We start from the raw sequence: 12,318 nt of genomic DNA on the forward strand, positions 1-12,318 counted from the left end.
ATAATACTACCTTCTGTTCGATGTTGGTTCCTTACATACCCTTTTAAGACACTCATATATCTCTCGAATGGGTACATATATCGTAGGAAAATTGGACCGAAAACCTTTATTTCATATACAATATGAGATATCAGGTGAACCATTACATCAAAAAAAGAAGGTGGAAAGTACATCTCGAGTTGGCAGAAGAGTCATTATAATATCACTTTGCCATGAATCCAACGCCTCGGGGTTAATAACTTTTGAATGAAACATGTTAAAAAATAGACAAAGCTTTGTGATCGTGTGTCGAATATGGTCTGGAAGTATTCCACGAATTGCAGTGGGAATCATATGTGTCAGCAAAACATGACAATCATGGGATTTCATGCCAACCAATTTTAATTCATCCATCGACACCAACTTCTTAATGTTAGCAGAATAGCCAGGCGGGACCTTTATATTATTCAAGCGTTGGCAAATTATGTTTTTTCATCCTTAGACATGGTATAACATGCTGGAGGCAAATACGTACGCTTCCCAACATTCTTCTCAATTGGAGCAAGCTCAGGTCTAATTCCTATTGCTAGCGTGTCTCTTCGAACACTAGCCCCATCCTTAGACTTCCATTTAAGGTTCAACAACAACCCTAAAAAGCTTTCACAAACATTTTTCTCCATATGCATGATATCAAGACAATGTCAGACCTGTAAGTGCTTCCAGTATGGTAAATCCCAAAATATAGACTTCTTCGTCCAAATATTTTTGGTAACAGATCTACTTTTACCTTTTACTTTTCCGAATAAAACTTCTCCACCTAATGGTTTTATTGCCTTTCTTTTCTTAATTCTACCATTAAAGACCTTTTTCTTCTTACAATAATGGTGATTATCCGGAAGAAATCTCCGATGACCCATGTATACAGTTTTCTTACAGTTTTTTAACCATAGAGAATATGTATCATTTTCACAAATTGGGCACACCTTTTTCCATTTTGTACTGTATCCTGATAAATTTCCGTATGATGGAAAATCACTTATTGTGCAAAAAATCATGGCCCTAAGTTGGAAATTATGCCCTGTATTCCATAATATTTTCATATCGTCTATTAATGGATCCAAATACACATCAATGTCATTTCCAGGTTGTTTTGGACCTTGAATTAGCAATGACATCATAATATATTTCCGTTTCATGCATAGCCAAGGTGGGAGATTACAGATACAGAGAAGTACCGACCATGTACTATGACGACTGCTAAGGCTTCCAAATGGATTAATTCTGTCAGAACTAAGTCTAAATCGAATATTTCTAATCTTTCGACCAAATTCTTCAAAATTCTTATTGATATTCCTCCATTGAGGAGAATCAGCCACATGTCTTATGTTCTCGTCTATGTTACCCTCAGCATGCCATCTGAATAATTTTGCATCTTTGGCATTTGCAAATAACCGTTTCAATCTTGGTATGATTGGAAAATACCATAATAATTTCGCAGGCGGACCATTATTTGTCACTTTTACATTTTCTTCCATATGATCTTTCCTCTTATACCGTGAAGTATCGCATATAATACATTTATCTAGGTTCGCATGTTGGTTCCTATATAACATACAATCATTTGGAAATGCATGTGTTCTTTCGATTTCCATTCCCATTTGACAAATCAACTTTTTTGCTTGGTATAATGAATCTGGTAGCTTGTTATCTTCAGGAAGCATTTCATGCAAAATCTCTAGGAGACTGGTGAAGCTTGTATCACTCCAACCATGGGTTGCTTTTATGTTAAACAATTTCAACACAACTGAAAGTTTGGTAAATTTTGTACACCCATTATACAATGGTTTTTCTGATTCGTCAAACAATTGTTGAAATTTGTCATAATCTTTTTCAACAACATTATCCTCACAATCATGTAACATATTGTATATATTATCATGATTGTTACTCCAATCAGGATCGCCATTCCAATCATTTTCGTCATTAGTTTCTGAAAAACCAGTGATATGATCGAGCAATGTCTCACCATGACGTGGCCAACACGTATAATTACTCATAAACCCATGAGTTATCAAATGTTCTTCTATTTTTGTAGAGTCGGTATACATATGAATATTTTGACAATCGATACAAGGACACCATATGTAACCTTCTCCCCTTTTCACCTGATTTTCCTCGGCAAATTTTAGAAAATCGCCTACACATGCCAAGTATTTAATGTCTGAACGTATCATCCCGTACATCCAATAACTACGATCCATTTATTATTCATAATATACATACATATATATATATATATATATATATATATATATATATATTAACAGAATGACTATATGAGACAATTTGCTTAAAAAGCAATCTTAAAATGAGGAATCTCGAAAATTAAACTCTATTAGATTAATTTCGGATACGTATGCACTGATATGTGCGTTTTATTTGATTATTTTTATAGTTTCTTTTAGCATATTTTATTTCATTTTTAATTAGTCATCATGCATATTCTTGTTTTATTTATTTTTATCCTTTTAATTATAGTTTATTACAGCTTACGCGACATGTGTAAGTTATCAAGGACAATTTTGTCTTTTTTACATTTGGCATGGTTTTTGGGATGTTACGATTATTGGATCCAAAGTTTGGAGGAATTTCTCTGCTCCTTTGAAGGTTTTTGAAGCTTGAAGAGCACTTGAAGATTGCAATTTTTCTTTTATATTTTTTTCTTGGAATGTTTGGTATTTCTAAACTTTTTTTTTTATTTTGTTTAAACTTAGCCATGTCAGGCTATATTAATCTTGGTTGGTATTGGTCGTAATCTTTGGATATTTGGTTTATTTTGAAGAACTCCAAGAACTTTTGTTGAATATTTATGAAAATATTTTATATTTCAACATCTTATCTACCCATATATCTTTATTGATGAGTTTAGGTGTGTGTTTAGTGACTAGTTGGCTAATTTATTGATTAAATAGTTGATTGTAACATCCGGATTCTTGGAGGTACTTAAATTAATGTATTTTGGATATTAGGCAGTACCACGTCGCGATGAAGGCATCACACGATGTGGTGATGAGCATTATGTCGGGGATTTTAAATGGCCGTCACAGTGTGGCAACCTATAGACGACATGACAGCTGTTTAATGGGAAACCCTAATTTTCGGGGTTTGCGCATTATTAAGGGAATGTGATGGATATGATTTTCTCACCATCAGCCTCCATCACACTCTCTCATCCTCTAAGCAAACCCTAACCTCTATTGTTGCTCTCTAAGCTTTTTGTATTGATTTGTGGGGATTTGAAGACGAATGAGTTGACTTCTAGAATTGGATTCAACAAGAAACTCTTCTCATCATCTTATTGTGCACCTTTTGGACTCTTGTGAGTACCCAAGTTCCAATCTTTTTAATTATATGTGATAGATCTTGTATTTTGTTCCATTTTCTTTGTGATCTTCTAAGATGGGATGAAGAGATTTCATAAAGGATGCAACTTTATGAATCTCTGGATCATTTGGGGTAGTTAATGTTTTGGATATGAAGTTTGATGTTTGGTTTGTGCCATGCAAAATATTTGGTCTTAAAATCCCATTTTTGACCTAAGTTGAGTCCAAGACTTGCATTAGACATGCAAGTGTATAAAGCATCAATCTTTAAGATGGATTTGATGCTATAAGCTCTTCTGGAGCTAATGAGCTTGCGACTTAAGGGATTAAGTACTTCTTGATTAAGTCTTTGCCATTTCTTAGCCTTTTTGCATCTAGGACTTGAGATCTAGACCTCTTAGTGGATCTCCACGGTTAAAGGTGGAAACTTTACCAATTTGGACGTTAAGAATGATCATATATGAACTTTGGGACTTTTGGAATTGGAGGATTTGACTTAATTCATTAGGATGTTTTGGATCCAGTTCCCACGGCGTGGCGACTTGGGGAAACACGATTGTTTTGTTGTTTGAAGGCCACGACGTAGCCAAGGATGGCCACGACATGGAGAGTTAACATTGGTCGTTGACTTTGACTTTTGACCTTGTTTTGGCTAGGTTTGACCTAGGGGTACTTTCGTTATTTTGATTAGTAGTTGTGTTTGGTCAATTGTCTTTGAATAGGTGTTTGACTGAGCTGATTTGCGCAGCAGAGATCCGTTTAGCTATTTTTCCGTCTATTTGTGAGGTGAGTCTTCTTACCACTGTAAGTGGGTTGAAGGCACCAAGGTCGGCCCACTGTATTATATAAGTAGAATGTATGTTATTGTATGACTTTGACTTATGTGATTGCATGATTTATGAATGGAGCTAATCTGGGCTCGAAGTCATCAAAGACACGGGGTTGATACGGACCCGATACAACTTATTGCTTTTATTTTGGGTTGATACAGACCCGGGGGTTGATACAAACATGACAAAACCACGTGTTGTTATATCCTATGTGTATGTTGTAATTGGTATTTTGGGAAGCTCACTAAGCTTTGTGCTTACAGTTATGTTTATGGTTTCAGGTACTTCTGGTACAAAGGGGAAGGGTCCGACCTGATCACAACGCATCCACCCATGTTCCGCGTTTTCTATCGGATTTGGATTTGTACTTTGATGATTTCTCTCATTTTTCATACTTTGTTGAGTTTCTTATGAACACTTGATGGTTTTCAATTAAATTAAAAATGAAAATTTTATCCATGTTTTTGGGATGTTACATGGATTTTCAAATTAGTTAGAAACAAATGGTTTTTATTTTTTATATATTAGTTTGTTCGTTTCCCCTTAAATGACGAAGCGTGTTTTTATGCATCAAACTTGTGTGACAACTAACTCAATTCCAAGTGAATATTTATAATCTTACAATCTCACAAAAACAGTGTGTTGAAGTATTTTCGGAAAGAAAACATGTTAAAGACATGATCATGGATCTTTATGTAATAATCATTGATTATCAATATATGTGTGTCTATATATATATATATATATATATATATATATATATATATAGGGAGAGAGAGAGAGAGAGAGAGAGAGAGAGAGAGTTAGGTTCAAATATTTCTACTATCTATTGTGTGCATGTACGATTGATTCTGGACCAATCATTTTGGTTATTTTAAGAAAGTAATTAATGCATATTAAATGTTGAAGATTTAATTAATATTCATTATATCTTCAACATGTAATATGCATTAATTACTTTCTTTAAATAACTAAAATGATTGGTCCAGAATCAATCGTACATGCACATAATAGATAGTTAAAACAAAATAACCTAACCCTATATATATATATATATATATATATATATATATGTGTGTGTGTGTGTGTGTGTGTGTATCGTGGTTGTAAAAAACGGTAGACGTTAACTATTGGGTGTACTGATGTTAAAGGATGAATAGCCTAGGCAAGGATTAATTAGGGGATAACATGGAGACCATAAATTGCTAATTCGTTGAATTTAAAAAAATATGGCTAATATATTAACAAGAGTTCTTAAATACCAAGAACATCATAACAAAGTAGATTAATATAATTAATACAATACTAATTAAGTAATTATTCCTTAAATAGTTTCTATCAAAATAGAACTTTTTCAAAGTATTAACTTTCGTTGTTTCCTACTGCGTTGCTTATTTTGTAGGCATAGATTTAATCGTTAGGCGCCTTTTAGTCGGTCGGGAAGCGCCTAGAGACTAATTATAGATTAATCGGTACCTAAACTTTTATGGTTTTCATTATGTGAGAATGTGTTATTTATAATTGTATTTAGTAACAATGAGAGCTAATAAATAAAGATGTGCAAAAACAAGAATGAATGAGATATAGTAAGAATGTGTGATAATGACAATAGTTATGTAATACTTAACGTATTCATATTACCAAATGTTATATTATCTTAGTCATTCACACATAATAATATTTGCCACATACGACCACATAATACAATTCATCTTTGTATAAACCTAGCCACATATATATATATATATATATATATATATATATATATATATATATGGCTAGGTTTATACAAAGAATAAATATTAAACTATTTTCGAAAATAAACTAGTCGATCGGGAAACACCTAGGCTAATTAGAAATTAATCTGGACCTACACAAGATTTTTACAATACTTATGTGTGTGTGTGTATATATATATATATATATATATATATATATATATATATATATATATATATATATATATATATATATATATATATATGTGTGTGTGTGTGTGTTTTCGATTTGTAATTTTTTGTGGCTTTTATATGTAAGACATGTTTACATAATAAATAAAAGGTATCGACTGACTTCAACAACATATTCTTTTAATTTTTTTGGCGTGTTATGATGCATAATATCATAACATCTTGATATTCATGAAGAGAAAATAAATTTATCAAAGATAATGAGTATCTATGAATAAAAACTATATCAGGATAAAACTTTATCCAATAAACAAAATTCGTAATTGATCCTTAATCTCACAAAACCTAATATGCTTATAGAAAAACAAAAGAAATATTATTTGATTTTTTAACGACGGTATTAATATTAAAAAACTAGAAAAATGTAGAAAATTACATAGCAAGAGTTTGAAAAGAAGGAGTTTTCACCCTGGTTAACACAAAACTTAGGATTCTTTGGTCTAATTAAAAAAAAGCAACTATGATTGAAGAGAATCTGAAAGCAACACCTTGACAGGTTTGCGAGTGCTAAATGATAAGCTATTCTGAAATGACCAAATCAACCAAAACATAGTCAAACAAGTTGCATCCAATCATATCCTAGCTTTGTCAAGCTAACTAGGGGTGTCAATTTATGACATGACACGAAACGTAATCGGGACGAAATCAAAATTTGAATTTGTGTTCGTGTCAAGTTTAAAAAACACGATGTAGTGCCGTGTTGTTTTCGTGTTCATAAATCGACACGAAATTTACACGATTGAGCATGTGTTTATCGTGTTTGTCGTTTTTGTCGTGTTATACATGATTAAGTATGAATTAAATAAACTGATAGTTATGTAATGTTATATTTGTCGTGTCGTGTCATGTTGTCGTGTTTTAATTGGTCCGTTTTCGTGTTAGTGAAAAAAAAACACGATATCGTGTCATGTCGTGTTCGTGTCACACAAAACCTTGTCGTGTCGTGTCGTGTCAGACAAAAACACGACACGGCTGCCCGATTTGACAACCCTAAAGCAAACACACGTGATCAACCCAAGACAACTATTCCGAAATAAATCTTATTTGATACGTTATGAGGAATAAAGACAATTCGTTTTATTAATGATATGTTTATCATGTTATAACATTTATATTTTGTCAGTACAACAATATTTAATTTTAGTACATTTTTTCATACATGAATCGAAGGTTGCGGTGCACGGGCTATCTTCATAACCACAACAATAGTAAGCCAAAGTTCCAACTCCGCTACAACTAATATGGCACTTTCTCACAATCCCAATACTTTTGATGTCACTTATTATAACTTCATTACCTGTAAATAAAATTAATAAATAAAAATAGAGGGTCCGTTATCCGTATAAATAAATGGGATATGTGAAAAGTAAATGAATGATAGGAAGTTACATTGATGGCAAACAAATAGTACCAGAAAGCTTATAAAAAAGACCATCATTTGAGATTCGAAAAGCTTGGTCATTATGTTGAGTATTTTCTAAGGTTAGTTTACCTTTTTTGTATTTCAAAAGAATTAAATGAACAACAAATGATACAAAGCTTTTATTTATATGCACATTTGAGACCATAAAGTAGTTATTTATTATTTCCTTCTAATATAGCCAAGTTGATTTTGATAAATTCAAAATATAATTTAATTAACTCAATGTATGTTCCATCTATATTAAACATTCTCGTTCAAAAAACATATATAAGTATATGACTAATAAAATGAAATTTTCCATTAAAGTCTCAATATTTTGGATCATTTTATGGTTTAGTCTCAAATTTTTTTTAAAAGGATAGCTTATCGGTTAAAATTTCAAAATAACCCTTTTTGGCAAGTTTTAGAGATTTAGCTAGTATCCTATATTTTTTTCGTTAATTTTATCAAAATATTGAGATTTTTCTGAAGATTTGCATATGGCTTGAGTTAACGTATATTATTATTTAATCAACAAATAGGTCCCTGAATTAATGTATACTACAAAAAGGGCAAAAAGACCCGGTTAAAAAGCCTAATTGAACCCGGTTTTGCATCCGGGTTTGTTGTGGTAAGGTTATATTTGAAATGACATATAGAACTCGGTTTTCTACCGGGTCATATTTGTAATATAAAGCCCGGTTTCCATACATAGAACAACGTCTTTTACCGAGCCAAATTCAATCTTCCACCAACATATTACCCGGTTCTATAATAATAAACAACCAGGTCCTTTACCCTTTTCAAAAAAAATTTAATACGCAATCAATAATCATATTTCCATTCATGTGGCACCCTAAGCATCCAAATGTTGTTAACATAAAATCAAATTAACTTTGCCAACATACACACATGAAAGAGCAAGCAAATATTAGGTACATTAAGATAAAAGAAATATTAAATTGACTAGTTGCTCGTCATTAGTTTTTGAAAAACCAGTGTTATGATCGAGCAATGTCTCACCATGACGTGACCAACACGTATAATTACTCATAAACCCATGAGTTATCAAATGTTCTTCTATTTTTGTAGAGTCGGTATACATACGAATATTTTGACAATCGATACAAGGACACCATATGTAACCTTCTCTCCTTTTCACCCGATTTTCCTCGGCAACTTTTAGAAAATCGCCTACACATGCGAAGTATCTAATGTCTGAACGTATCATCCCGTACATCCAATAACTACGATCCATTTATTATTCATAATATACATATATATTAACAGAATGACTATATGCGACAATTTACTTAAAAAGCAATCTTAAAATGAGGAATCTCGAAAATTAAACTCTATTAGATTAATTTCGGATACGTATGCACTGATATGTGCGTTTTATTTGATTATTTTTATAGTTTCTTTTAGCATATTTTATTTCATTTTTAATTAGTCATCATGCATATTCTTGTTTTATTTATTTTTATCCTTTTAATTATAGTTTATTACAGCTTACGCGACATGTGTAAGTTATCAAGGACAAATTTGTCTTTTTTACATTTGGCATGGTTTTTGGGATGTTACGATTATTGGATCCAAAGTTTGAAGGAATTTCTTTGCTCCTTTGAAGGTGTTTGAAGCTTGACGAGCACTTGAAGATTGCAATTTTTCTTTTATCTTTTTTTCTTGGAATGTTTGGTATTTATAAACTTTTTTTTTATTTTGTTTAAACTTAGCCATGTCAGGCTATATTAATCTTGGTTGGTATTGGTCGTAATCTTTGGATATTTGGTTTATTTTGAAGAACTCCAAGAACTTGTGTTGAATATTTATGAAAATACTTTATATTTCAACATCTTATCTACCCATATATCTTTATTGATGAGTTTAGGTGTGTGTTTAGTGACTAGTTGGCTAATTTATTGATTAAGTAGTGGATTGTAACATCCGGATTCTTGGAGGTACTTAAATTAATGTATTTTGGATATTAGGCAGTACCACGTCGCGATGAAGGCATCACACGACGTGGTGATGAGCATTGTGTCGGGGATTTTAAATGGTCATCACAGTGTGGCAACCTATAGACAACGTGGCAGCTGTTTAATGGGAAACCCTAATTTTCGGGGTTTGCGCATTATTAAGGGAATGTGATGGATATGATTTGCTCACCATCAGCCTCCATCACACTCTCTCATCCTCCAAGCAAACCCTAACCTCTATTGTTGCTCTCTAAGCTTTTTGTGTTGATTTGTGGGGATTTCAAGAAGAAGGAGTTGACTTCTAGACTTGGATTCAACAAGAAACTCTTCTCATCATCTTATTGTGCACCTTTTGGACTCTTGTGAGTACCCAAGTTCCAATTTTTTTAATTATATGTGATAGATCTTGTATTTTGTTCCATTTTCTTTGTGATCTTCTAATATGGGATGAAGAGATTTCATAAAGGATGCAACTTTATGAATCTCTAGATCATTTGGGGTAGTTAATGTTTTGGATATGAAGTTTGATGTTTGGTTTGTTCCATGCAAAATATTTGGTCATAAAATCCCATTTTTGACCTAAGTTGAGTCCAAGACTTGCATTAGACATGCAAGTGTATAAAGCATCAATCTGTAGGATGGATTTGATGCTATAAGCTCTTCTGGAGCTAATGAGCTTGCAACTTAAGGGATTAAGTACTTCTTGATTAAGTCCTTGCCATTTCTTAGCCTTTTTGCATCTAGGACTTGAGATCTAGACCTCTTGGTGGATCTTAACGGTTAAAGGTGGAAACTTTACCCATTTGGACGTTAAGAATGATCATATATGAACTTTGGGACTTTTGGAATTGGAGGATTCGACTTAACTCATTAGGATGTTTTGGATTCAGTTCCCATGGTGTGGCGACTTAGGGAAACACGACTGTTTTGTTGTTTGAAGGCTACGACGTGGCCAAGGATGGCCACGACATGGAGAGTTAACATTGGTCGTTAACTTTGACTTTTGACCTTGTTTTGGCTAGGTTTGACCTAGGGGTACTTTTGTTATTTTGATTAGTAGTTGTGTTTGGTCAATTGTATTTTAATAGGTGTTTGACTGAGCTGATTTGCGGAGCAGAGATCCGTTTAGCTATTTTTCCGTCTATTTGTGAGGTGAGTCTTCTTACCACCATAAATGGGTTGAAGGCACCAAGGTCGGCCCACTGTATTATATAAGTAGAATGTATGTTATTGTATGACTTTGACTTATGTGATTACATGATTTATGTATGGAGTTGATCTGGGCTCGAAGTCATCATAGACACGGGGTTGATACGGGCCCGATACAACTTATTGCTTTTATTTTGGGTTGATACAGACCCGAGGGTTGATACGAACATGACACAACCACGTGTTGTTATATCCTATGTGTATGTTGTATTTGATATTTTGGGAAGCTCACTAAGCTTTGTGCTTACAATTTTGTTTATGGTTTCAGGTACTTCTGGTACAAAGGGGAAGGGTCTGACCTGATCGCAACGCATCCACCCATATTTCGCGTTTTCTATAGGATTTGGATTTGTACTCTGATGATTTCTCTCATTTGTCATACTTTGTTGAGTTTGTTATGAGCATTTGATGGTTTTCAATTAAATTAAAAATGAAAATTTTATCCATGTTTTTGGGATGTTACATGGATCTTCAAATTAGTTAGCAACAAATGGTTTTTTTTGTTTGTTTTCCTTTCATACAATCATGAAAATATTTTCTCCAACATGATTGTGAAACCCTTTTTACTCCTCTTGAATTTGGTGACTTTGTGATAATTAAAATTAGATTTATAACAAAAAGTAAAAATCCGTATTTTTACTTTTATTGTCATTTTATAAGTATTTTTACAAAGAAATTTTTATTGAGTTACAAATTAAACCGACCCTCGTTGATTTGATCCCTTACCATTATAAATTATTTTAGTATGCATTTTTTAGGGTATTTATTTGTTGGTCTCGACAACCACAATTCATTTAAAAACTTTTGCACATGAACAGTGTGTTAAATTGGTATCCAGATATAAACTAATAATGTTACATCAAAATATCCCTAACGAAATAAAAAGTTTTCAAATGAATACTTATTTTATAAATAACAACTTTAAATACAATTGATAAAAAAATCAATAAAAATAACAATTCAAACTATAGAACAAAATATGTGGCATGTATCACATATCTTGATATCATATAGATAATTTAATACTATAATTAATAAGATTAAAAGTTATTTTATTTATTTTATAATAAACAGTCAAATAATAATTATTCTAATTAGTTTCCACCTTTCACATGGAAATTTCGTTCCCGCTAACAACTTTGCATTCCCTCCAAAATCCAAATTCACATGACTTCCAAAGTTCCAATCTCTGATACTCAATAAGAAGGGGGACTGAACGGACACGAATTGGTTTTGGAGATTAGAGCATTGTCAATTTTCAACAAGACATAACGGGGTGTTGGGTAATCTTGACATGGGTCATGGGTTTATTGGAGTTATGGGTATGGGTAAAAGGATAGTACTTGATTTGATTTATTTAATGGTTGAATAAAGGACTTTTGACCAAGTTTAATCTGAGAAAACGTGTTTGCATATTTGGTCATTGTTGTGTCCTTTTGTTTAGGAGTAGTGACTAGCTTTTAGGATGATATTGTTTCTTTCCGTTGGGTTTTGTAGGCTATTTATAGCCATTTGTTTTTGATCAATAAAGGTGGTTGAGTCCAATTAAAATAAAGTCTCCATCTG

At 32.5% G+C, this 12,318-nt stretch overlaps 1 protein-coding gene across 1 annotated transcript; it reads right to left on the bottom strand.

The window, feature by feature from the left end:
• Positions 1 to 680: 680 nt before the first annotated feature.
• LOC145104779 (uncharacterized) lies at positions 681 to 2,240 on the bottom strand. Its single transcript, XM_079041966.1, has one exon. The coding sequence runs from the start codon at positions 2,238 to 2,240 to the stop codon at positions 681 to 683; it is 1,560 nt and encodes a 519-aa protein (XP_078898092.1).
• Positions 2,241 to 12,318: the final 10,078 nt, after the last annotated feature.

This window comes from Lactuca virosa, chromosome 4, assembly GCF_052849685.1.
Source record: "Lactuca virosa cultivar CGN04683 chromosome 4, Lactuca_virosa_CGN04683_v6, whole genome shotgun sequence".
Classification (NCBI taxonomy): Eukaryota; Viridiplantae; Streptophyta; class Magnoliopsida; order Asterales; family Asteraceae; genus Lactuca; species Lactuca virosa.

Excerpts from the sequence above, each read along its gene's own strand:
- LOC145104779 (XM_079041966.1), bottom strand. The coding sequence starts at position 2,240 with ATGGATCGTAGTTATTGGATGTACGGGATGATACGTTCAGACATTAAA.